This window comes from Aaosphaeria arxii, assembly GCF_010015735.1.
Source record: "Aaosphaeria arxii CBS 175.79 unplaced genomic scaffold BU24scaffold_1, whole genome shotgun sequence".
Lineage (NCBI taxonomy): Eukaryota > Fungi > Ascomycota > Dothideomycetes > Pleosporales > Aaosphaeria > Aaosphaeria arxii.
In genome coordinates this window covers 4,632,787-4,658,531 of record NW_022983474.1, presented here as the reverse complement: position 1 = coordinate 4,658,531, position 25,745 = coordinate 4,632,787, and the positions used below count along the sequence as shown (strand labels likewise).

General features: G+C 50.7%; 10 protein-coding genes across 10 annotated transcripts; 6 read left to right on the top strand and 4 right to left on the bottom strand.

The window, feature by feature from the left end:
* Nucleotides 1-196: 196 nt before the first annotated feature.
* Nucleotides 197-1,381, top strand: BU24DRAFT_338904 (uncharacterized protein; the record flags this gene model as incomplete). The annotated part of the gene is made up of 1 exon (XM_033523153.1): nt 197-1,381. A coding segment is annotated over one exon (1,185 nt), but the record flags the coding sequence as incomplete, so codon positions are not given.
* Nucleotides 1,382-2,933: 1,552 nt separating this feature from the next.
* BU24DRAFT_36572 (uncharacterized protein) lies at nt 2,934-4,126 on the top strand. The gene is made up of 2 exons (XM_033524277.1): nt 2,934-3,556; nt 3,637-4,126. Exons 1-2 carry the CDS (start codon nt 3,056-3,058, stop codon nt 4,042-4,044), a joined length of 909 nt encoding a protein of 302 aa, XP_033390393.1. The 5' UTR covers nt 2,934-3,055; the 3' UTR covers nt 4,045-4,126.
* Nucleotides 4,127-4,430: 304 nt separating this feature from the next.
* Nucleotides 4,431-6,404, top strand: BU24DRAFT_488352 (glycylpeptide N-tetradecanoyltransferas-like protein). Its single transcript, XM_033533542.1, has 3 exons — nt 4,431-5,174; nt 5,229-6,009; nt 6,059-6,404. Exons 1-3 carry the CDS (start codon nt 4,483-4,485, stop codon nt 6,254-6,256), a joined length of 1,671 nt encoding a protein of 556 aa, XP_033390392.1. The 5' UTR covers nt 4,431-4,482; the 3' UTR covers nt 6,257-6,404.
* An 833-nt stretch (nt 6,405-7,237) lies between these two features.
* BU24DRAFT_384489 (uncharacterized protein) lies at nt 7,238-13,882 on the top strand (the record flags this gene model as incomplete). Its single annotated transcript, XM_033524847.1, has 2 exons — nt 7,238-12,048; nt 12,099-13,882. The coding sequence occupies exons 1-2, from the start codon at nt 7,308-7,310 to the stop codon at nt 13,880-13,882; spliced, it is 6,525 nt and encodes a 2,174-aa protein (XP_033390391.1). The 5' UTR covers nt 7,238-7,307.
* A 247-nt stretch (nt 13,883-14,129) lies between these two features.
* On the top strand, nt 14,130-15,309 carry BU24DRAFT_36519 (uncharacterized protein). The gene is made up of 3 exons (XM_033524267.1): nt 14,130-14,782; nt 14,923-15,229; nt 15,277-15,309. The coding sequence occupies exons 1-2, from the start codon at nt 14,376-14,378 to the stop codon at nt 15,095-15,097; spliced, it is 582 nt and encodes a 193-aa protein (XP_033390390.1). The 5' UTR covers nt 14,130-14,375; the 3' UTR covers nt 15,098-15,229; nt 15,277-15,309.
* BU24DRAFT_404967 (uncharacterized protein) lies at nt 15,190-15,791 on the top strand (the record flags this gene model as incomplete). Its single annotated transcript, XM_033525673.1, has 2 exons — nt 15,190-15,450; nt 15,549-15,791. 2 exons carry the CDS (start codon nt 15,190-15,192, stop codon nt 15,789-15,791), a joined length of 504 nt encoding a protein of 167 aa, XP_033390389.1.
* A 1,006-nt stretch (nt 15,792-16,797) lies between these two features.
* BU24DRAFT_36475 (uncharacterized protein) lies at nt 16,798-17,546 on the bottom strand. The gene has a single exon (XM_033524255.1). The coding sequence runs from the start codon at nt 17,492-17,494 to the stop codon at nt 17,102-17,104; it is 393 nt and encodes a 130-aa protein (XP_033390388.1). The 5' UTR covers nt 17,495-17,546; the 3' UTR covers nt 16,798-17,101.
* Nucleotides 17,547-17,851: 305 nt separating this feature from the next.
* On the bottom strand, nt 17,852-18,981 carry BU24DRAFT_417695 (S-adenosyl-L-methionine-dependent methyltransferase). The gene has a single exon (XM_033526785.1). It carries the CDS (start codon nt 18,689-18,691, stop codon nt 17,858-17,860), a length of 834 nt encoding a protein of 277 aa, XP_033390387.1. The 5' UTR covers nt 18,692-18,981; the 3' UTR covers nt 17,852-17,857.
* Nucleotides 18,982-19,121: 140 nt separating this feature from the next.
* BU24DRAFT_417694 (uncharacterized protein) lies at nt 19,122-22,225 on the bottom strand. Its single transcript, XM_033526784.1, has 4 exons — nt 21,239-22,225; nt 20,714-21,178; nt 20,076-20,666; nt 19,122-20,028 (listed from the first exon to the last, which is right to left on the bottom strand). Exons 1-4 carry the CDS (start codon nt 21,990-21,992, stop codon nt 19,373-19,375), a joined length of 2,466 nt encoding a protein of 821 aa, XP_033390386.1. The 5' UTR covers nt 21,993-22,225; the 3' UTR covers nt 19,122-19,372.
* A 793-nt stretch (nt 22,226-23,018) lies between these two features.
* Nucleotides 23,019-25,352, bottom strand: BU24DRAFT_36404 (uncharacterized protein). The gene is made up of 5 exons (XM_033524228.1): nt 25,144-25,352; nt 24,721-25,075; nt 24,587-24,661; nt 23,500-24,528; nt 23,019-23,441 (listed from the first exon to the last, which is right to left on the bottom strand). Exons 2-5 carry the CDS (start codon nt 24,952-24,954, stop codon nt 23,172-23,174), a joined length of 1,608 nt encoding a protein of 535 aa, XP_033390385.1. The 5' UTR covers nt 24,955-25,075; nt 25,144-25,352; the 3' UTR covers nt 23,019-23,171.
* Nucleotides 25,353-25,745: the final 393 nt, after the last annotated feature.

Here is a 25,745-nt window from a genome sequence, read left to right as displayed (position 1 = left end):
TTACCTGATCATGCAAGGGACCATGCCGCGAGAGCATTGGTTCCAAGAGACGACAAAAAGTCTAGCAACTCTTTCATCGTGGTATGTTCGACTTGAGCTGCAATCCGTTTTATTCCATGCAATGCCCTCGTGAAAGGGTGGCGTTGTCTCGGTAGAGCGCATCCGCTGACAGAAACCCCGTCTTGCTCTTGCACAGATTGCAATCATAGCTGTAACCGTCTTCGCCATCCTCATCATCACATACCTCGTCACGACCAAGTACCGAACGAAAAAGAAGAAGAAGAACAAGCAAGACCAACTCCCAGGATGGTTCGGCCGGGGTTGGTGGGGACAGCAGAACTCTCGCGGAGAGTACTCTACAAATCTTCAGGACAACAATGAACTCGGTCGAGGCCACAGTCGGCAGGAAAGTGTCTCTCGCGAAACGGCGGGCCTGCAGTCGGACCCGGAACGACAACAGAACGAGACTGCCGGAGTCGATAGGAATACCTCGGTGCGAAGCGTTATGACACTGCCTGCTTACTCGCTGGCTGCCCGCGAGAATGAGAGAATCCTGGCTAGAGAGGGAGAAAGAGGTGGTGTCGACACGGTCGTGGAGTTCCCAGAGACACAAGAGGATGAGGAGGCAAGACGAGAGCAAGAGATGGACTCTCTCTACCAGATCCGATTAGCTCGTCGTACCGAAGCCCAGGAACGAGAAGAGCGTCGGCAGGCACGAAGAGAAGCCAGACTGCGAGGTGATACCCAAGCAATGGCGGAGATCCGAAGGAGAACAGAAGCTGCGGCAGAGTTATCGAGATCGCAGATGCTGATCGCAGACCACCAGGCGGCGAACCGCGAACGAAGAGTCTCGAGTGTTCAGTATGGTGATCTTGGTGTAGCGCGACACGACGGCACTCGCTTGAGAGCAAACTCGACGGAAAGTGACAACCGGCCACTTCTTGACTCTGCAGCTTCCATATCCGGACAAAGCGGTCACAGCAGAGCAGTTTCCAACAACACATTGGGAACGAGCCATCACCACCGAGTTACATCCGCCTCCTCCGTTCTGTCTGTATCCTCTCGCGGCTCCGACGACTTCGAGTTCCCAGACGCCGTGCATACTCGTAGCGCAAACACGAGTGATGAATTCGAAGTCGTTTCCCTCTCGCGCCCACGATCACGATCACGATCGCGCTCCGTCAGCCGTGGTGCGACGCCCATCCCCAGCATCGACATCCCTAGAGAAGATGCACCAGCATACGAAGACCCGCCGAATTATGAAAGCCCCGTAACGACTCGAGCTCCTCAGCTGCCCACTATTGAACGCTTGCCCAGTATCCAAGTCACTCCCGAACCCACCTCTGCCGATGGCAGCAGGCAGACGAACCCTTTCAGGTGACAAGATCCATCGCCCACCGCTTGATACGCAAAGGATGCAACAAAAGTGTAGAATTTACCATCTGAACCATTTACACTACCTACGGCCACCCACTCCTTTATGAATACCACCGCCAACCCGTTTTTTTTTTCTTCTCTTTTCACCAGAAGTTTTTAGAAATGAAGACTTTAATGACCATCGCCCCAAAATCCCTTTGAACGTTTACATATACGGCGTTTCTCGTTTCTCGTTTCTCGTTTCTCGCGTCTTCGATTTCGTCTTTTCTAACAACTACTGGGAAATAATCATCAGGCGTTAAATTTCCGGACCATACATATGGGAGAACATTTGAAGCTAGCGATTTCTCCATGAATAATCTTATAGCAGAAGGAGGACGGACGGCGGATATTGTCGACTTTGCTCCCCTCTTTGGAAAACAAAGAACATCTGCGATATTTGGAGTGTTGGGAATTTTTATTTTACTGTGCTTATTACTTGAGGGACAAACTACTCTATACGGGAGTGAATTGATATCTGAATAAAGTTGCATACTATTCGGGTTGTAATATAGCTCAACAAAGCCTGTTTCCTCAAGCATATAAGCCTACAAAGTGCATCTACGTTTCCAGGTCGCGAGACATGCAATCCACGCTATTTCCACACACACATATGCATACACGCGCATGTCCTGTGTACCATTGAGTAGACGCATGACATAATTCTCCTTGTTTCGAGCGTAGATAATCATTCACCGGTGAGCATACGCGAAGGGGCCAAGGGTGAGAGGATCTTGTAACACCATATCCCATGCAAACCCGTTGCGTGCATGCGGAGATACACCATCTTAGCATCTAACGTATTTCCAGAAAACTGGTTAACGGAGATTGAGATTGAAGCCAGATGTTGGGTTTCCGATACGAACGTTTCAAATCTAGGTACATAGTCGCTACCATCCGCGCGATCGAATCTCGTTATTGATCCACTACCAGGACAAGATATTATATCCTTGTGCGATCTTTTCCCCGAGTTCTCTAATTAATGTGGTCCACCATAGCAGTTCAGATCATCGATCTAGATTACACTACGATTTTGCCTTCTTTCAAAGACAGATCCAAGCAATTGTGAGTTCGCTTACTTGCCGTATTCGATCGGGTGGGCATGCACACCAGGGGTGACCGGTGATTCCATGCATGCATGCATTGAAGGGGTTGGGTTCGCTCTTTCGGTGGGGTCCGAATAACATCAATCACATTCTTCCACTACATCACTCCCAATCATTCGAAGCTGACGGTTCCTTCGGCGATGTTGGTGGAAATCAAGTTGCTGGCCAGGCCCGGGCAGGCATATTGCAGCCTAGAAAGTGCTTTGGGAGACGTGACGATGCTCAAGACAAACGAGCGCCCGAAGCGCAACGACATACGGGGAGGATTCAAACTTTGGTTCCCCCATAAGCGACTGAGGACCGTTAATGGAACTGTCGCCGATAATGGGGGCGCCACTTGCAACAGGTTTTTCCATAAGCCCCCGATTCAATGCGTTGGAGCACCTCAGCAGTTGGGGTTTATTGTGCTGACAGGGGGATTCACTGCACCCTCACGATACTTACTTAAGTACTCTTCCCTCCTTCCCGTCGTGAGTGCGCGGGATATCGCGTCGTGATATAAGCAGCCTTTCCGTCTTCACTTGGTCGCTGGGATGGAGTCCGGCCTGTTAGAGTCACGACAGACACTGCCACCGTTCGACGATAACTACTACTACACGATCCACGCCAAAGTGTATCCCAAACGATTCCTTACCAGCGGGATAAACCGACCAGGAGACATCAACGTCACAGAAGAAGGGTTGTCTTCGGGAAACTGGCAGTTCTACTTCCAGGGCGGCCGATTCTTCATCCGCAACTACGACTACCTTTCACCATGGCAACTCGGCATAGACATCAACGACCGATCCGTCCCGCGGATGATGCGATCGTCCGGGTCGCTGGGACAGCAGTGGACGCTGACGAGGCAAGGTGACGATGGGTGGCTCTGGACGAACGGGCTGTTGGGAAACGAAAGTTACCTGGCACTGAGCGAATTGAACACAGTCCCGGGCATGCAGACGAGCAAGGAGAATGCGCTTTGGGATATCCAAGTGAATCCATCGGCAGAGAGGCCCAAGGACGGGGGCATGTTCACCGATGTGCCGAACTTCGAGGTCAGTGATGTCTTTTCCTCGTCCTTCCTGATCATAGGCAGGTGCTGCCATCTAGAGATTGTCTGACAATGCAGAAAAAGGTCGCCACTACGAGTACGTCGTCATCGATGTCCAGTACAAGTCTAACCTCTGCATCGACATCGCCAACGCAAAGTCTCGGTAATCCAAACGATAATAATCCTGGGGGAAAGAGCGCAAACGGCATCTCGACTCCTGCCATAGCAGGCATCGCTATCGGCGGAGTTGGGTTCATCGTGATTTGCGCTGCGCTCGTTTTCTTCCTCTGCAGAGGGAGAAGAAGAAAAGGAGAAGATAAAGGAAAGGGGAAGGGAAAACGACCCGTCGTTCCTGAGAAGGTCGACAATGAATATTACAGACATGAGGCTCCGGCGCGCGTTGAGCTCTCTTCGGAGGCGACACTGGCCGAGATGGAGGCCTCCCGGGAGCCTGTTGAGTTGCTGCCGTCTCCTGTCAAGGGTCGTCAATGAGAAGATGGAAACATAAACTTTCTGTAAGGCTGTTTTGGGACACTGCAAGCCATCTTTAGGGCACGAAGCGTTTGATATCCTTTACTGGCATTCCTGTATGAACTTTTTATATGTATTGTAATGATATATTTAACGTCAGCGTTTAAGTGTAAATTTCAAGCATTTCAGGCGCGAGAACATTGTAGAAAGGGAGAAAGAAATATTCTCTTCATCTTAACACTCTGAATTCGCTGAAAGCGAATAATTGAATGTTCAATGGTCGAAGAGAAGGGAAAGGGCGATGATATAGAAGGTGCATAAGGACAACGTCACATCCTGAAGCGAGGCACCAACGCGTGCCCCGCCAAAACTGTAACCCCACATGGTAGCTTGAACAACCTTGCCAGCGGCCAACTTGTCCAAACAGTTCTAATTCACCACAATCGACGACGCGCCACGATGCCTCAAGAAGCCTCCAAACTCGCTGATACCGATGCTGCTGCCGAGGCCGCCGCCGAGGCTGTCGCCGAATCGAGCAAGAACGCAAATGTCGCCGATGCAGAGAGCGAAAGCGAGGAAGACGAAATTGTAGAAGGAGGAGACCAGGCCACAGAGAAGAAGAAGAAGAGCCGCAAGCGCAAGATCAAGGATGCATTGGCAGGCAAGGGCAAGGACCCGATCACCAGCACCGAATCGCCGGCAGGTCAACATTTGAGCAAGGACCAAATGAACATGCTTCTCGAGGCCAACCCAGCGCTGAAGAACGAATTGATGTCGAAGGCAAAGGGAACCAAGGATTTGGAGTCGCTGATAAAGAAGCTCAACATCAATGAGATGTTGACGGGTCTCGCTCCACAGGGCAAGAACCAGAAGGACATGGCCAGCCATGCTTTCTGGAAGACGCAGCCTGTTCTAAGCTTCGATGAGGTGGCTAGCGGAAAGGACAAGATCGTGGATGGTCCGATCAAGGAGATTGATATCGAGAGAGTGGACAAGAATCCTAGCCCCATGTACCCCGGTTTCGAATGGGTCACTATGGACCTTGAGGACGAGAAGCAACTGGAGGAGGTCTATGATCTCCTCACCAACCACTATGTTGAGGACCAAGAAGCCATGTTCAGATTCAAATACTCTCCTTCCTTCCTTAATTGGTAAGCTATGCACGCTCTGTTCCCCATTCGGGTCAATGTCATAACCGCTTATAGGGCCCTGAAAGCACCTGGCTGGAAGAAGGAATGGCATGTCGGCGTTCGCGCCACTGCCTCTGGAAAGCTGGTAGCCTTCATCTCCGGAATCCCCATACAACTTCGTCTTCGTCAGAATACCCTGAATTGCTCGGAAGTCAACTTCCTTTGTGTACACAAGAAGCTGCGCTCAAAACGGTTGGCCCCGGTGCTTATCAAGGAGATTACTCGTCGTTGCTACGTGGAAGGCGTCTTCCAGGCTGTCTACACTGTCGGATCTCTACTGCCTACCCCTGTCTCAACCTGTCGCTATTTCCACCGATCTCTTGACTGGGAGAAACTGTATGATGTTGGCTTCTCTCCCCTTCCACACGGTAGCACCAAGCAACGACAAATCGTCCGATACAAGCTCCCAGAAACCACTTCTACCCCCGGCCTCAGGGTTATGGAGGCCAAGGATGTCGACGCTGTCCTTGATCTACTGAAACGATACTTGGCGCGCATGGATATGGCACAGGTCTTCAGCAAGACCGAATTCGAGCACTGGATGTTCCCAGCAGAGAAACCCAAGGAGCAAGTGGTCTGGAGCTATGTCATCGAGGATCCAAAGACCAAGAAGATCACCGATTACTTCTCTTTCTACAACCTTGAGAGCACCGTCATCGGCCACAAGAAGCACAACGTGATCAAGGCCGCATATCTCTTCTACTATGCAACGGAAGCGGCTTTCAGCGGCGACGAGTCTCTCTTGAAGCCACGGTTGAATTCTCTGATGAAGGACGCGTTGATCCTAGCAAAGAAGGTAAGATTTCATATACCATTTCGACCCAACAGGAAATTAACAGATCTAGGAAAACTTCGACGTTTTCAATGCCCTTACTCTCCTTGACAACCCGCTTTTCCTCGAAGAACAGCGCTTTGGCGCCGGCGATGGCTCACTCCACTACTACCTCTACAACTACCGCGCACAGCCCCTACCTGGAGGCATCGATGCTAGGAATCAATCGAGCGACAAGCACATGGGTGGTGTAGGTCTGGTTATGTTGTAAACCTGGCACAACAGAGAGCAGCGAGATCTCAAACATGTACATAGTTGAGCTTCACTATACCAATTATGAATAAGAATCGCCAAAATAGTGTTGGTGAACATATATGTTCGATTTCTGTAGTGATATGCGACTGATGAATGTAAATCCGCGGTGTCAAAAATTTGAAACTTCGAAAGGCCAAAATATCGAAACTTTCAAGTGGCGATAAATGATAATTGAAAGTAATTAACAGCTTCAGATTCGCTGTTCAAGTGATCGATTTTTCCATCGAAAACTGCCCGCATCGAGGACCAAGATCTAAAGTAATCTAAAGGCAGATACATCGAGACCCCACGTCGTGTTCTGTATCTTGCAACTCTCCCAGTGGTCCAGTGTTCAACTTTCCTCATTGAGCAGGTTTTCGAAATACCAAAATTCAGCTAGTGCTCAAATTGCCTAATTAAGTAGGTTCTTGGATTTCTATTGAAAACCGTTGATTTTGAAGGACCAAATGCCAAGCATTTCGTGCACCTTGATGAAGTTCAACTTTCCTAATTGAGTAGGTTGTCGAATTCCATCGAAAACAGTCAAATTTGAAGGACCAAAATGCCAAGCAATTCATGCACCTCGCTGGTCATGTGACTAAATTTAAATTTCCCGATTGAGTAAATTTTCGAATTCCATCGAAAACTGATGCACTTGAAGGACCAAATGCCAAGACTTAGAGACCGGCTAAACGAGTATTGACCTAATCAATGTGTCTCTACATATGTACATAAAATGCATAAAAAATATTTGTGCATGTATAATATCTGTGCATAAGTATTGTGTTTGCATAGCGATATTTGTGCAGTGCATAAAGGTTACTGACAAGGCGATGGGAACCCGGACCGGTTGCTTGGCAGCCTAGCCTTGGAGAGGCTAGATCTAAACATCCGATCGCGTCTATTGTTTGTACAACCTGTTGATGGGCATCAACTTCAAACCTCCTTATAGATAATGTATATTTTCCATATTCTCTAAAGCTACGACGACGTATAGGAGAAAGTAGCACCTAGAAAAATAGCCCCCGATGGCGAATAAACAACAAACCGCGCAAGCACGCATCGAAAACATTAAAACAAACCTTCGATCCCTCGAGCACACGACGACCAGAACGTTGAACGAAATAAGATTGCTATTAGACTTGGGCTCGGATGGAATTATTGAGAAGGAGAATACCTCGAACAAGGCTCTGGCTGCCCGCAGTTCAAGACCTACAGCGCGACGGAAGGGCGCAACCACCGGAGCCACGGCTTCTGCACCTGCGACGAAGCAATCCTCGAACGACTTGACACCGCGAGACAGATACATTTTTGCCACAGAAGTTGCGAATACCACCCTTAAAACTCTTTCTGATGCTCTGAGGGCTACTCCGACTGCCCAATCGATACGAAAATCACAGAAATCGAACACCACCACCGAAGACGTTGCGCCCCAATCCACAAAGTGCGCTCCACAGTCACAGAGACCCCTACAAGAGTTATCTGCAGACCAAGCGACGAATGCTCGAATAAAATCAAAGCCCTCGCCCGGCCAGGGTGGTGGATCGGATGCAGGCCTACCAGCGACCGCCGAATGCGCGAGGGCAGCCTTTGCCTACTTGCGAACAGCAGAAGCAATGAAGATCGCGGGAACGGATGGATCACCCTTGCAATTGGAGAATGGGATGTTAGCTCTTGTTGGAAAGCTGGTGACACATGGCTTGGATAATATCGCGCTCAAGGAGTTAAGGATACTGAAGAAGCGGTTGGAGAAGGTTTTGGGCGTGGAGGAACAAAAGATCACCAAGTCACAATTGAAAGCAAAGGCACCCCAAAGGACAACTACTAACCAGGATGAGAAGGTTAGCATAGCATCACTGCTTGACTTTGGAGAAGTCGATCGCAAGAGCCCGGCCTTGTCCATCGTGATAAGTCATCAGATCTACACATTGCGCATTATTGCACGGATGAGAAGGCCCCAAGTCATTGAGGAATCCTGGACTTCGCTCAAACTATCAAATCCAGGATCACCGGCCAATCTGACATGGTATGCTGCTCAAGCTTCCAAAGGAGATGCTAGAGCTATCCGACAACTCGAATCGCTCGCCCAGACGATATTGTCGATGTGTCCCAGTGTTTCCACCTCAGAAGACCTAGCGGCCGATGACAGCAATGTAAATCCCACCCCAGACACAGTACTTTCCCTACAACATCTGGCCTTCAAAACACGTCAACGGTGGTGGACATTGGCCGGCCACAAACCAAATGATGAAAAGGAGCTACTGGAGCCACTATCCAAATGTCTCAATGCATTTGCGAGAAGATCCAGACTGTCCTTCGAGAAGAGATACAAGATTGCCAAACTCATTTATACCGATCTCAACGCGTCCGAGGATCCTGCACCACAAAGCCGAAGCGCGGCGACGCTCTCCGCTTCTCGAATCCTTGGAGATCTGGCACAAGCAGCGGGGCAAGCGCAAGAAGCACTCCAGTGGTTAGGAAACACCGATACATCCACCACTGAACACTCGGCTGCTAGAGCTGCTGCTCGGCTGGCACGAGCCGCATCTCTGTCTATAGATGCTTCCGTCAAGGGCTCGGTGCTACCTGAATTAGAAGCCAGCATTGCAGCAGCACAAGCAGCTCTGGAAAATTGTGTCGAGGGCTCGGCCACTGCTCTTGAGGCCGTGTTCATTGAGGCACAGGCTCTGAGGCGAGTAGTCAGCAGAGCTCTGGCAGCAAAACTTCAAAGCGAAAAGACAGAGTCAGGTCTGAAGCTTGCCAATGATGTGGTCTTGAACATTGTGAAGGCCACACTTGCGTTCTCGATTCGATTTCTCGCTACACCCAAGCCCGATAACGTCCCTGCGAGTGAGCAATGGAAACAGCGCGTAAACATCGCTAGCAAGCACATGCGAAGCATTGTGGATACTGTCTGTGTGTGCTCAAAATTGCCAATTACTACCGACCCAGATGAACATTTAACGTCGATCAAGACCATTGTCACAGACTGCAGTACACTTTTGGGGCATTTTGGGGAGGGACCCGATGAAGCACGACTTACAGACGATTTACAGTGCCCTTTCGTCAAGCTATCAAATGCATACTGGGCACTGCATGTGCAATTGAAAGCTGTTCATGGGCTTTCGACAGCCACCATAGCTGCAATGCAGCTCTCTATTGGAACGCTTCAGGAGCGATCACTGGCTGAACGGCGATCTGGAATGATCACCATGAAGTACGAAAGGCTAGCCGATGCTTTGGAAGCCAAAGGCGACGATTCTGAGGCGTCTACGGCACTATTTCAATGTATTCAAGATCTTATTGAAGCCGGAATGTTGCAAGACGCTGCCAGCCTGGCTTCTACACAACCAATTCGGCAGCCATTTGAGCTTGACAGCACAACATCAGTACTTGGAAGGATTCTCAAATCTTATCATCGCTCTGTCCTCAAACGTGGGCTCAAGAATGACAACGACCTGGCATTCTTCGATCAACAAGATCTCTCATCCACCGATCGAGGTGCGCTTCTGGAATGGCAACTTGCACTCTACCTGAAGACGCTATCGAGGCATCGCACCTGGGACGCTGCATTCAATCCTTCAGTTCGAGCTATCGGTGCCCGGTTGATGGATCTATATGACCCTAGCATCTATCCCATTCGTCACCGACGAGCGTACGGACTGCTCATACGTTTGGCCCAAGAGCATCCTGGTATTTTGAGTTTAGGTTTATTACCAGAAGTACCGCCATTGGATCCGAAAACGATGAAAACAGCAACAGAAGACCATGGCCTGCTCGAGTACGCCGAACATTTGGATGCTCTCGTACGACTCAAGTTTTCCATCATGAATGCAGTGCCGCAAATAGAGGAGCTCCGTCAATGTCTGATCATTTGGCACAACTTCGCAGATTCCTTAGCTTCCTGGCAAGCCATTTCAGCCAAAGTCGACGATACTGAAGAATGGCTGGAAGCAATGGAGACGACCGTAAACTATCTATTGGCAAAGGGCGAAGAATACTTCTGTTTATCTGTGCTGCAATTAATCGTCAAGCTACTTGTGCTACAAGGACAAAACGATCGCACTCGTCTTGTTACTAGTCGTTGCACATTGGCTATATTATACCTTCGGCTGGGCTATGCAGGCAAGGCCGGCCAAATCTTTGCCTTGGCGGAGACCACAGTGAAAACTAGTATTGTATCAACTGAAGGAAAACTTACATGGTACATCGCCTACGCTGAGTATTTGCTAAGCATTGGTAATTTGTCTGCATGCGAGCATACACTGTCAGATGCCGAAGAGCTCGCGCGGAGTGATACAGATTTCAACAAACTGCAAAAATCTTCTACAAGTCTATCCGAGAGACTTCGATCTAACACCATACTTGCCGATGCCTGCTATGTGCATTCGCTCCATGCCGCAAAGAATGGATATCTGAAGGATGCTGGACGATACGCGAAACAGTGTGTTGCTCTTAATCGGCGAACATGGGCTGCTCTGGAAAGCAGATCTACCAGCGATAAGAGCAAATTCGATCCAACGAGCTCGGTCAGAACAGAATCGGGGGGTCCATCTGTCATGTCAACTACTCACGACTCACTCGATGGACGAGATTTGTGGTCTTTAGTGCCTTCTCTATTTCGCGGTCTATTGCAGCAGTCCGTAGTTTACGCTCAGCAAGGATTGCTGCAAGAAGCTGTCTACTTCGCAGAACAGGCCGAGAAGATCGCGTTGGCGACCAAGTCTCAATCCTTCCTTGTTGAGGTATCCAGCCTTCTAGCACAGTACTGGGCCCAGAGTGGAAGAGTCGATAAGGCGCAGGCTGCACTGAAAGCTCTCGAAATATCTGCTTCGTACAAGCATTCAGCTCTCGCTTGTTATTACTCCTCCGTTGCGTGGATTGCTCAGATTGACAATGAAACCGACGCCGAGCTTGCGGCCTACGAGCAACTAGACCGTCTGTTAGAAGATCTTACGGCGCCGGAATTCCTCCGCAGTATTGATGCTTCTCCAGGTGCACGGGTAGATGAGTTGACGGATAAACTATCAACACTGGCGCTCGAGGCAGCCACAGATGCTATACCACAGGGACGAAGGCCAACGAGGGGGAGGAAGCCCGCGTCAAAATCCACCGAGAAGCCGGCTGCCAAACCCAAGGCAAAACCTATTCCAAGAAGCACATCTCGAGTGCCGAAAAGGGCCGTGAAAGCTCCTTTGCCTGACCAGGCAATCGTGACAGAAGAATTCTCACCCTTGCTAGAACTTCGAGCAGATGTAGCAAGACGAAAAGCGCTAGCCGAACTATCACAAAACAATACCGCCGAGGCATTGAAGCTCGTTGAGCTTGCGCAAACTTTTGTTCGAGATGCCGATAAAAGCGCCCTTCACATGTGGGTCAACTTCAAAGCACTCATTTCGCGAGGCATGGAGGGTCTCAGCCGGGATGTGACTCTCAATACACTACCAGAATCAACCATCGCCTTCCCTGCCATCGGATCTGAGATGCGCAGAATGTCAGAATCTTTGACAACAAGACGAGTAATCACGACGGCTGCCCCAGCGAAGGGTGTGAAGTCCAAGTCGTCCGTAAAAGAAGGGTTCATTGCTGTACTCCAAGAAGCCCGGGAACGATTGTTGGAGTATCATGCTTTATGTACTCAAGCGGGCTCCAGTTTCCATTTTCAACAGGCATCTCTCGCTTTAGGACAAGTGACAGTACTTCTATCTGCAGTTTCGGGTGGCAATGTTAATGGCTCAGTTCACCCTGGATATGCTGCATACATGAGTGGTAAGTTTGCTATCGTGTTGTCAGTGAGTGTAGTGGCTAATAGGGCAAAGAAATTCCAAAGTGCAACGCCCTTCGTCACAGCCAGCAAACGATTGAGGTTGAGAAAGAGAGCTTATCTCGTGACGAATGCCTCAAGTGGCCAGATCTCGAGGATCGCAGAAGGTTCACTCTGGCATCTCCTGGCGAATTTCAACGGCAGTACATCGATATCATACCGGAATCATGGGCGGCGATTGCATTAGCTCTGAATGAAACCCACGATGAACTATACATAACGAGATATGAAGCAGGGAGGTTGCCTTTCGTCTTGCGCTTGCCTGTGGCACGCCACACGTCACGGGACATGGATGAGGAGGAATTCAGCTTCCAAGATGGGAAACGTGAACTGGAAGAGATAATAGAGCTTAGCGACTTCAGCACCCGGTCCGCGAAAGACATGACGTCGAAGCAAGCGCGACTTCAATGGTGGGCAGAGCGCGAGGCTCTCGACAAAAAGCTGGAAGAGTTGCTCATCAACATTGAAAACATATGGCTTGGTGGATTCCGAGGAATATTCTCGCAAAACTCCCGAAGCCAAAACTCGCTGGCCCGATTCCGCAAAGCGTTTGACAACATATTGAATCGCCACCTGCCATCCAGACGTGGGAAAGGACGTCGGCCAGACACTGCCTTGGATGCAGGAGTGCTTGAACTTTTCATTGGACTAGGCGATGCCAACAATGAGGAAGTTGATTTAGACGAGCCTCTAACAGATCTTGTCTACTTTGTCGTGGACATTCTGCAGTTCAACGGGGAACGGAACGCATACGACGAAATCGATTTCGATGCAATTGTCATAGAGACGCTTGACGCCCTACGCGCATACCACTCGGATTGTCAAAATCTTGCACAAGGCGCATCAAAAGAATCAGCACATACGATACTCATTCTGGATAACAATCTGCATACTTTTCCATGGGAGTCATTACCAAGTCTACAGTCGCTTTCAATCTCACGATTACCGTCACTTGCAGCTCTCCGCGAACGCATCGTAAGCGCAAAGCAGTCTCGCACAATCGAGAGCGCACCTGCTGGCCACTACATTTCGGCAGAATCAGGAGGGACGAGCATCTTGAATCCATCAGGGGACTTGAGCCATACGCTGAAAACATTAAAGCCGCGATTGGACGACTTACAAGGTCCGTGGGCGCATATCAATAACCGCGGCCCCTCGGAGCAAGAATTTGAAGCCGCCTTGAAGCAGAAAGAGCTCGTACTATATTTTGGTCACGGTAGCGGAGCACAATATGTGAGATCAAAATCGGTTCGACGACTTTACACGGGCCACGATGCAGACACGCCAGCTTGCGCTACGACGTTTCTCTTTGGATGCTCGTCTGTCCATCTCTCTGAAAATGGTATTTATGAACCTTCCGGCATGCTAGCATCGTACCTTACCGCTGGAGCCCCAGCTGTGGTGGGTATGCTCTGGGATGTTACGGACAAAGACTGCGATCGATTCGCTATCAAAGCTGGTGAATGTTGGGGTCTGTGGCAAGAAAAGTCCGAAGCTGAAGAGGCTGCCGAATCGGGAAAAAAGGGCAAAGGGAAAGGCAAGGTCGCGCAGTTTGTGGCAGATGTTGAAAGCGCCAGAGCGACGACCACAACCAAGAAGGGGAGAAAAGCGCGTGCTCAAGGCGGCGAGGACGATGGCCCGTCGGCGCCTGCAAATGTAGCAAAGGAGCGAGGCGTGGGACTTGATGAGGCCGTTCGTATAGGAAGAGAGGCCTGTGTCCTGAGGTACCTCAATGGTGCAGCAGCCGTCATGTACGGGATACCTGTGTACTTAGAATAGATCTTACTACCACAGCAGTCCTTGACCTAGTCTGTGGAAAAATGGACTGATCTGAGCAACACGAGCATCCTATCATGTATAACGATCTCATTGAGCGACACTAGAAGAGAAATAGACGGCGAACAAATGCAACCAAAACACCAAAACAAAATTGACGTGAGTAGCCGCCTAGCCACTCAGCCTTGCGCGACTGTTTCAAGGCGAGCCCGTCGATCCGTGGCGCAGGTCCCCTCTTCTATGGCCGCCCATCCGTACTCTACCTCTCTTTTAGCCCCCATAACCCCAGTATTCATTTCATAACCCACCTGCAACCAGCATCGTCTACATCCTGTTTCGGGGGGAGGGCGAGGGACGGTTGATAGGTTTTACACAATCAACAACTGCAGTTACAGCACACACACCACGCCCGCTTGGGCAAGCAACACAGCCCCACTACTGGCCTGAACTCCACTCCCGATCCTCATCCCACTGTACCTACACAGTAACAGTATGCATGGGCGCCCAGAGAGGTGCCGCACCCGTGTCAGGGCAGGGACTCGGAAGGATCAGAGAGTGCAGTTGCCTGCCTAACGTGACGAGCCCTCTGGGCCAATGGCGTCGTGAAGACTTTTGCATATTCCGGTCAGTTGTAAGGGGTAGTTGCCGGGGGGCCTGGCAATGTCAATACTGCTTGCTGTGTGAAACCATGATCATTAATGTTCATTATTATCAAGGCGACGGCGTTGATGATGGGATGGGGGATAGGATGAACAAGGTGAAGAGTTTCAGTTGCGGTGAACGGAGAGCGCTTGCATTGGGTATTGGGATCAGCAATGCCTTGCTCTCTCGCTGCTCGCACCGTGGTGGCAGTTGGTTGGGGATATATGTATGTACGCGGTGCCTTCTTCTCTTGTCGTGTGTGTGAGCCTACCCAGAATCTACTATTCTTCTTCTTCACAATCTTCCCAGTTCTTTTTTTAAAACTGTAGTCCCCACGAAGCGAATTGCACAAGCATTGCTCCAGCTACTACATACTGACTAGGCCGTTGAGGATCCGTAAGGCTGCATCCGTTTAATTGCACTTTTTTCGTGTACGCTTGCTGTTGCTACATCATAACCTTACCCTTACCCTTCCTCTCTGTCTACACTCGCCAAGTAGCAAGCTATAAAGATCACCAGGAACCACACCGGCAATTCAGTCCCGAGTCTCTCGCACCTGTCAAAATCCACCCCTAATCTCTAATATCATCTCGAGTCAAGTCGCCAAAGACATCCTCTCTACCTACTCGTTCTGCTATCCCCTCCAAAAGACGCACAATCCAACCACCATGTCCAAGTTCATCTTCTTCGGCCTGAGGGCCTTCCAAGGTATCTTCGCCATCGTCGTCCTCGGCCTTTCAGTCACCTTGATCAAGGGCCAAGGGATAGGCAGCTACCCGGCATCGTTTGGCTATGCTGCTTTCGTCGGCGGCATCACCATCCTAGGTGCCATCCTCGGCGGAGCCGCCGCTGTATTCGACCAATTCCAGGGCATCATGACCATGGCCATGGACGGACTCCTCATCTTGATCAACCTTGCCGGTGGCATCGTACGTGTCTCTCTCCAGAACCCTCATAGTGCTTCCCTTCTTTTGAAACTGTCATCACTAGCTAACGACATCGGGGGAAACAGCTTTTCGCAATCAAGATCAAGAATGCAGACTGCCAGGACACCACACTGGAGAACCGGGCGAAGCTGTACGAGAACCCGTTTTTCAACGGCGGCTGCTTGAACGCCAAGAACGCGAGGGACATCTGCTGGAACTTGGGCGACCGCATCCATTACCTCAACAGCCGGTGCAGGGAGAGCACTGCCGACTGTGCGTTCATGCTTCTCATCGCCATTCTGCTCCTGGCTACCGTGGCGGTTACTTTCACCAAGAAGCGATGAAGAAGGAACTCTGGGAGGTGAGGTGATGGGGGCTGACTGGCGCGAGTGGTGGACAGGTGTATGGGGGAAAGAGAGAGAGGTAATCCTGAAGAAAGTGATGATCTTGTGCGATCTGTTGTTTTGTATTTGCAAGTTTATACCCTTACAGTCGTTTCTTTGTTGGCTTTTCTGGGGAGGAGGAGACGTCCATGAAGTTGCTTGGTTGGATGAGATGCACATGAAGAGGCATGTATAGATTGTCGTCATCGTCGCGGTCGTCATTGTTGTTCGAGATACTCATATAGAAACGAGATAATGACAGGCACCTGCACCATACAGTTTCCTTGCCCCACATGATTACACTTTCCCTTCTCTTAATCCTTCCATGGAAAATGGTGCCCAGAGTGAACGTAGTCGACATGGTGAACTCAGCGGTTGAGCAGTCGTCTCACAATCGGTAGTCCAGGAACCCATAACCAAAAAAGAGTAGGCCTCAACATAAACCTGCAGCACGAGTAATGCAACAAGGCGTGTCGAGGTTACTCAGATATATGGAAGCGTCGATAGTTACTTCCTTCCACCTGTGCTACGATAATGCAACCCTAGTAGCGATCCATCCTGTAGGACGAACAACTATGGTGTTGTACACACGGTGTGCTACGCTTGCTTCGGAACGATCAAACATGCAGAACAACTATCTCGATACCACTACTTCAGGATGAGCGCGCGGGTATTGTAAGGTAACGCTTACCTTGGCGAAGCTGCTCATGTTTGATAGAGCTGTTTGCCCATTCAACAGGAACCTGTGACGAAAGGTAAATCATCATGGGTATCAGCTTGGTCTGACCACAACACCAGCTTTACGACAAAGCTCCCCGCACGCTCAAAGGAACGTCAAGCAAGAAAAGATGATGCTCAGCAGACTGATCGAATAAAGCATTAAAATCGCCCACCATCTCCACTATAAGCAAGGTTGGGGAGACATGCATATGTTCCAGACGAGCGACCAATCTAGATCTGAACGACCATCGCATGTCTTTGCCCCATGATGATATATGCAGGTATTTGTGTTTCCAATTTCTCTCCAGACTCCTTCCTTCCCAAAGGTCTGTCCTAGTAAACCCGCACCTTCTCTCTTCTCGTCGCAGAAAGAAAAGAGGAAGAAGAAGGAAATGTCACCGAAAAAGAACCCCTCTCGCTCCCACGCTCGCGCCTTCGCTCGAAGATGATGTAAAGAATCAAGTGAAATGTATCAAGTCGAGAACCTTCCATGGTCGTTTAAACGGGGCAAGTCTGCACAAAAGTGTTAGTATATCCTTACTACTTATACTTTATGTGTAGGAAAGTTGAGGGGAATAGCTTACGCTGCCGCAAGAGGCACAGCTCTTTCCGCCGCCGGTGGAGGCTCCGCACTTGGGGCAGTCGTTGTGCATGTTTACGAGTTCGGTGAAGGACTGCATTTTTGATGTTCTTCTTTCTTTGCAAGGTTCGGGTGAGTGAGAGAGAGAGAGAGAGAGAGAGAGAGAGAGAGAGAGAGAGGGAGTGTGTGTAAGTATATTGAGGGGTTTGTGAGACTGGATTTCCTTTTCTAGATAGGGAAATGGAGGGGTATTTGTATGGGGATCAGAGTAAGCTGTGTTGTCGGACGCCGAAAGCTCAGAGCGGGGTGGTTGTGATGGTGGTGGTGTAGTAGTAGTGGGGGGATGAAGATGCTCGTATGTCATTGGGTGGAGAGGGAAGAGTAGACACGAGATGGGCTGAGATGGGCGGAATGGCTTCATGCAGGGTAATGGGGGATGGGGGATGCCACTACACTCTAAATTGAACCCACCGTCAGATGACTGACTCTCGGTGACAGGCATTTAACACAATGCTGATTGGTGGAGGTGGACTCCAACTGGAAATCTTTGATATTCGTTGCCATTTCTTCATATTTTTGTTTGCCTTCTTTTGAGGCTGGTGTGATACATCTACCTCCAAAGTCCTATAGAGAGTGATATAGTATGGGCATTGTGGGCCGACATGAGCGGTGAAAGCCATTCAACAAACGGTATCAAATCTAGCAAAAAACCATTTCATATTCATATTCACGATCTAACATGACAGATAACCTGACCATTCGGCACTGCAAACCACCCATCTTCCCTCTTCTCCAGCTCCCTCCACGACTGAGCAACAGCCTGGAGATCTTCCTCCGTAGCAAGCCCGCTCTCAATCGCACTCTTCTTGAAATTGCTCTGCACGACTCTCTCCGCCCACAGCCCGCACCACCAAGCCAACTCATCCGGCGTACTAAACGTCCAAACACCGCAACTGGCATCGATGTCACTCCTCGGGAACCCAGCCTCCAGCGCAACAGCATGTAGCCTCCGCCCGATATTCGGATCGCACTTGATGCTCCGCGCGACGGCAATGTACAACCTCTGCCAGGTCTGCAGACCAGGAATGTCGCCCGGATACCACGTCATGGCAGCGTAGTCTGCGTCTCTTACGGCAACGATGCCGCCTTCGGCCTTCGCCAGCTTCTTCATCTCCACCAGGGCGCCCCGCGGATCCTGCAGGTGCTGCAGCACCTGGTGGGCGTGCACGACGTCGAAGCTGCCTTGCTCCACGCCGTCGAGGCGCTCCCAGTCGAACACGTCGCCGACTTCGAACCGCACGTTCGTGACGCCCTTTTCTTCGGCGTGCTTCCGCGCCTTCGCGATCACGTCGGCGGATGGGTCGATGCCGTAGACGAGGCCCTGGGGGACGCGGGACGCGAGGTCCACGGTGATGGTGCCGGGTCCGCAGCCGACGTCTAGGATCTGGAGGGATGGGGAGGAAAGGTACGGGATCAGGTGTGGACACGAGTTCTCGACGGTCCGCCAGGTATGTGACTTCAGAACCGAGGCATGGTGGCCGTGCAAGTATGGTTTCGACATCTTTTCAATGAGAAATCGCGAGAATTGTTACCTGGAAAGGAGTGAACTAATAATAGCTAAGGTATGGACATCAATTGATGTCTTGATATGAAAAGAGATAGGTTTCCAGCTCGTCACAAGAGGTTGCTGTTATGTAGTTGTTCCATTGCACCCGAGCTATTAGCAAGCTTTATAGAGCTGCTATCATGCACATCGGATCGAATGAGCATGCGATGACGGAGACTAAAATGTCTCTTATCCCCACTGATATCTTGAATGGTACTCCTGCGGTCACTTGAGGATGGTGATGTCCAGAGATGAGGAGGAGAAGCGCCGAAATCGGCACCACGTATCAACGGATTATGTAAGAGTCGTCGTGTTGGTCCTTTACAACTTATCTACCTCGATACCAAAGGTTGTAGTTCACTTTTTTAGATTGGCTATTTGGATTTGATTTGGGTTTTTTTAATCATATTGTTGTATGGTCCTATCTAATCTTTTCGATATCCTGCTATATAGCGAAGCTGAGATTCCATAAGTAGAGTATGTAGTCCAAGATGAAATGAGCGGGAGAGAGGAAAACCATCCAAAGTAAATATACTCCTCCACCAACAACTCCGAGAAACCCACAAGAAAAAGCAAACCTTTGGGGGTATTAATAACACCATGACCGTCGTTACACCGATATTAGAATCCCATGCATCACTCTCCACCTCTCAACCACACCCAGAGACCTCCTTCGGGCAGGTTAGCTTCCAATCCACATGCTTTGATCGTGGCCACCATGATCGCTCCGAGCACACTGACACCTCCCAATACCTTGACCAGGATAAAGCCTCGCTTCCGGACTTCGTCGCTGAAATCGCAGAGCCCTAGTGGGTCCCGCGAATCTAGGTGGCCAGCTTTGCCGTATCTGCTCATTCCTGAGCTGTCCTTCGCTTTGCCGTGCTGTACCACGGCCCATTCTGCTCTTGGGCTGCCACCTGGACTGGTGACAATGTTCCCATTCTTCACTTCTTCTCCAACCCGTTCCAAGAGCCACCTGGCGCGTTCGTTTCGTGCTGTTTCCTCGTACCTCTCCCGCTCATTCCGGAGGCTTTGTTGAAGGTCTGTAGCCCATTTCGCCATTCTGATATCAGCAAAACGTTCGTCACCAGTGGTGACATGGTTGTACCGAGTTAACGAAAAGCCGGTAGGTCCCTCTCCCTCAGGGATGGTGTGTGACAGGGAGGGCGAAGATGCAGGAAAGGGTGATTGCAGGTTGGAGCGGAGGTCGGAGAGGGAGAACGGCGATGTTGCCCTCGGTACAAGCACGCCGGATGGCGAAGTGACCGAAAAGAGAGAGGGTGACCCTAGTGCTTGTATGCGTTAGTGATAGGACACAAGAAGATAGTATTTCACTTACAGTTAGAGCTGGCTCCATGCAGGCCAACAGGTGAACCAGCAACGTTGTTGCTTTGAAATCCGGGGCCCTGAGGAAGGATCGAGAGACCAGAAAGCTTCTTCTGCCGTTTCCAGATCAGAAGTTTCTTCGCGGCTGAATGTCGCAACCAGGCAATCGAATCGTTCTGGAATACCTGATCTACCAAGGCACCTAACTCGGAGTGAAGAAGCGGTTGCACATAATCAGGGGACATTAGGGCTGATGCATCCATGTTATCCGCGTCGGGGCCAGGGAGCGATGAGATCGCGTAAGGAAACGTCGGATTGCTGAATGGATATTGCCCCATGCGAGGCGATGCTGCCGAACCTACTGGGTCGGATGATCGTGATGGTGCTGAAGCAAACAAACCTTGTACGTCAAGTAAAGCATTTTCTATGGCTCTGCCAAACAGGAATGGTTTGATGGATGTTGTCTGCAATTGTGCCAACACGGATGTTTTGACAGCCACCATTTCTGATGCCGAAAGAGTATCTGATTTCGCAATCACGGGAATCAGATTCGTCAGTTCAGATAGTCGCTGCATGAACTCTAGATCCTTGGATATATCATGACCTAACTGTTGTTAGTGGCGTACGTAGACGAGGTATTGATGAACTTACTTGGCATCAACAAGTAGATGATCAGATCTACCTGGACCCCTCCACCTCCACTCATGATAGCCAGTAAATCGGTATCATTCATCGAAGACACGCTGATGTCCTGGTGGAGCAAAGACTCGATATAATCAGTGATGAAGCGGCCAGTACCAGCGTTCGAGGGGCCTTTGTTGAACCCAGGAGTATCGATGAAGCAAATATTTCTTTCTAAGATTGCATCGGTGGTGCTCTTACGCCTTCGTAGCGTTTTCCCGTCATCCAACTCGGACCACCAGTGTGGATAAGACTTGGTGCTCGCGTGGATCTCCGTTATGCGGGTAGTCCCGACCGGCTCGTCCTTCGACTTGCGAGAACTTGCCCTGGAGACAGTCGGGTTGGGGATCGGATCATTAGGATCGAAAGGGTCGACATGGACAATGTCCTCACACTGCTGTACGATTGAACGAATGAGTGACGTCTTTCCCACACCTACAACAAAGGGTTAGTTAACGAGGTGGTGTTGGCCGGAGAACGTGATAGATAACGTACCCTGTGCACCAGCCACAAGTATCTTCAACCTGCCCATGGATTTTCCTTTGGTGGTGAACGGTCTACGAGTTGGCATCTGTATACTTGGCATGACAAGCTGTGGGAAGGAACCCGATGCACCTTGTTCTGTCTTGGCCGCATCGTCGTTGTCGCTTTCGTCATCTGTCTCAACGCTCGACGCAATAGCCTGGCTCGCTGAATCGTCCATGCTGGACTCGTCGTCGGAGAGCTTCAACGACTGGAGTGAAACTGATTTCGGGGTGCTAGGCATTGCGGAAGGAGGCAGAGGAGACTGGGCTTCAGCGTTGAGGGGCGTCAACGGGTACGATAACGTGCGGTGTGTTTGCTTCTTATGTTTGCGTCCCGGCGAAGGCCTTGTGCTCCCATCTTCCCTGCTCAAAGCCTCTGGCAATTCCGATGAAATATGCAGTTTCCCGCCTTTGTCACCACCAATACCTGTACTCTCGGAGTCAAGCCTGGTCTCAAGCGCGCTGTCCGCCTGCCCAAAGGCAGCCTCGAGAGTATCGGCCAGGCTCTGCACACCAAAAGTACTGCTGGAACCTCTCTCTTCTACAAGCTCGACGCTCCCGGTATCCTGCATAGATCTTTCCAAATCATCCTCGCTCCGTAGAAAGAAGGTGGTGGGGACATGGCTGGACGGGTTGCTGTGCGCGGCGAGATGATCTGCAACACTTGACTTGCGGGAACGCGGTTTCACAGAAGGTAGAGACTCGCCGCTCGGAGTCGGCCGCATGGTTTTGACGTCGCTTCAGAATGCACGCATCTGACGATGGGGAAGTCAGAAGAACGAGAGTGCTAAGACTGAAAGCTGATCTACTGTGTAGTCAGATTGAACGTGTGCGAGAGCGCGATTGATGATCGAGGTGGTGATGTGATGCTCCGACCAACCAGGGGAGGTTACCCCACGTGCCCCGCTCTAGTTCGTCCGGGGACCTCCTGGACACACTCTCTCCCGAAGTGCTTATACTCGTGGCCACCCCGTATTGGAACGCGCGAAGCAGGTATGGCGAGCGACGATGAACAGACGAGAGAATCGAATGGAACGTTGGAACAACTTGACGACTACAAACGTGGCTGATCAATGGTCCGAATTTCTTGGAGGGAGGCGACTTCCTGTTGTTCTCTAGCCATTCGGATTGCGCACAAGGGCATGTACCTCTTACTTTTCATTGACCCCATGTTTGTACGAGTAAATGCATTCATTTAATGACATATGCGAAGGTGCATCTGAAATAAGTTCAATCGAAGACTCAACTAACATGAAATACATTTTCCATCCATGCTATCATACACCACACCCATGCTTAATGTATAGCCGTTGCGCCATCCATCCGCCCATTATCCGGCTTCCATAGCCTGCCATTCCTAGTCACAAGATTCCAATCACTACAAGCCTTAAGGAGAAAGAGTCGCCATAGATGAGCATTTGCTATTCCGACATGATGCAGATTTTTTTTTCCGGGGTCGTAGCATAGCGCAGCAAAGGTACTCAGGAAACATTGATCGATCCGAAGACACCGCACACTTTCCCGCCCTTGCCGTAAGAGCAAACTCCTCAGATGGCCATCCACATGAACTATAATGAAGGGATATCGGAAAATGAACATGGAAAAAAGGCAAGAAATAACGGACAAAAACCACAGGACAGGAAAGTAGATAGGTTACACGGAGAAAAATGCCAAAGGAAAATTCGCTATGCAAGGGTCAAGGTAAAGGTTAAGAGTGCCATATGGATACACCCCGATGGCTTTTAGTCGAAACAATGGCAACTTTTGGACACACACGCTCGGAAAGATGAGGGTACAGTACAGAGCCGTAAGAAAATCGTCATCGGGTGATCCCAGGAGGCCGGAAATGCGCTGGGTAGAAAGGGGGAACAGACATCGTCAAGTAGAGGGAGCGAGTGATGAGCTCATGCGTCCTGAGCAGCATTAGTACCGGCAGCACGACCGCCTCGAACAGAGCCGCCTCGACCACCACGGGGCTGGAAACCACCACGTGCGCCCTGGTTACCAACTCCGCCACGGCCGCGAGGAGCGCCACCACGAGGGTAAGGAGCAAAGTTGGACGGACGGAGCCTGCGCTCTTCAACCTTGAGTTCGAGTCCGTTGACACTATGAGGGTTGGCGTTGACAGCGGCCTGGAAAGCGGCGGGGGTCTTGAAATCGACAAAGGCGCAGTTCTAAATTCCAGGTCAGTATTTCCAGCCACGCAGATTCAAAGGATCAATGTAGACTTACCTTTTGACGGCTGATGTCGATGTAAACGACCTCACCGAACTTGGACATGGCCTGCTTCAATGATTCGTCTTCTACCTGGCTGTAGACATTCTTGATGTAAGCTCGCTTGTTCTCGGCGTCGGAAGCAGCTGGTTGGTTCTGAACGCGGGACTGCTCCTTCTTGTGTCCCGTTGCGGTTTGCCAACCGGTGGCCTCACCCTGGCTGTTCGCTGGGGATGGCTCACGGGCGGGGGCGGACTGTTGTGCTGGGACCGCAAGAGGTTGGGCGGGTGCCGAAGCAACTCCCTTGGGGGCAGAAGCCTGGGGCATGGCGACAGCGGGAACGGCAGGTGTAGCAACTTTGTGGGCGGAAGCGGCAAGGCTTGCCCAGGTTCGAGGGGCAGCAGGCTTCGGTGGGGCGGCCGGGGTAGCAGCAGCCTTTGCCGGAGCTGGAGCTGGTGTAGGGGCAGGGTCCTTGGGCTTTTCCTGCTCCAAGGCCTCCTCGACAGCGGGAACTTCGGGCTCCTTTGCGGCGGGCTCTTCGACGGCAGCGACGACAGCAGCGGCAGGGGCATCCTCGGCCTGAGCGACTTCTTCCGTCTCAGGGGTCTCAGTGCCATTGACGGCAGCCGATGGGGCCGAGGCCTCCTTGCCAGCGTCCGCATTCGCAGCTTCCTCCAATTTGTGGTCAACCTTGGTCAGATCCTCCTCGCTGCGTGCGACCTCCTCGCCACCGGTTGGCTGTTCACCTTGAGATACGGTGGTAGTAGGCGCAGGCTCCTGGATGCCAGCAGACTCCTGCTGAACTTGCTCTTCCTCCTCCTCGGGCTCCTCAGCAAGGTATCGGAAGATGTCATTGAGCACGAAGTAACCGTTGGTCTGCTCGGCGAGAACGAAAGTCTGGACAAATCGCTTGTGGGGTTGACCCTTGTTGGAAATCTCTCCAATGACTTGGATGACGATGTTGGCATCGGAGCTCTGGGAGTCGACATTGGTGACACGAACTTTGGTGTCCTGGTAGTCGAGCTCCTTGATGCGGTCGTTTATGGGCTATCGCGAGTTGAGTCAGCAGCCAATCTTTGATGCAAGGGAACCTGCGAGGGCATACCTTCTGTCCAATGCAAACCTGTACCTTGTCCTCTTCGGTGCCGGAAACGAACTGGGAGCGCTTGTTGTAGAAGAGCTGCGGGCCGATCAGTCTTTGAGCCGGGAGATTTGTGCTTTGGGGATAGGAAGACTTACGTAGAGCCTGTCTGGGCTCTTGCTGAGGGTGGTGTAGTACTGCTCGACGAAGTACCAGGCGACCTCTTCCTTGGGGATCTCGGATGTAGAGGCCCCGCTTGAAGGAGCCTGCTGGGCAGCATTGTAGCCGGCGGAGTTGTTTGAGTTGGCAGCAGCGTAGTTATTGGGGGCAGCATCAAAGTTTTGATGCGCGTAGTTGCCGTTGATGGGCGCGGCGGAGTCGGTGGAGGCCATGATGGTGTTTGTGAGGTGCGAAGGAAGAGGCGAGAATTAGAGTTGTGGGCGCAAAGTGAAATTTAAGGTGAGGGTCGGGATCGCGGAATCGGCACGATTGGAAAGGTAAGCTCGGCTGTGGCTAATGGGCGCAAGAATGATGTATAAGTCAGGTTGAAACGACAAGTGGGCAAATCAGAGCCTACTTACGCGGGATGCGTGGAGATAGAAGAGAGAGAAGTGGCGAGTGGTAGATGATAGATGGTTGGTGGTTGTGGTGGATGGCAAATGGGTAAGTGTAGTGTAGGTAGGTTGGTTGGTAGTATATATATATGGTGGTCCAAGTGTGCGCAAGCTAATGTGTATTGAGGTAAAATCCGACTCGTGGAGAGGGATTGCGAGAGAGAGAAGAGAGAGCGGTTGAAGACGTTAGGGATAAATGAATCAGTAGATGAGAGAAAGTCTAGCTGATGGTCTTGTTGAATTGAAGGTGATGAAGTAGAAGAAAGTGCGGCGTGATGGGAACGCGGCAGTCGTGTAGGCGGATGGGCGCAAGTAGTAGTAGTAGTAGTAGTAGCAGCAAAGGGAGAGTGGAAGTGGAGAGGAAGGAGGATACCTAATATTGGAAGAGGAAAAGATGAATAATGGTGATGGTGGAGGAAGAAGAAGAGGAGTAGGAGGAGGAGCAATTGTGTGCGTGCGTGTGTGTGTGTGGTCTACTACCGTGGTGCTAAGCTAATAAGTCTACTCTAAGGGTCACTGTTAGTGAAAGGGAACAAGAGAAATTCCCATTTCTTTGCTATGAGAGGTTT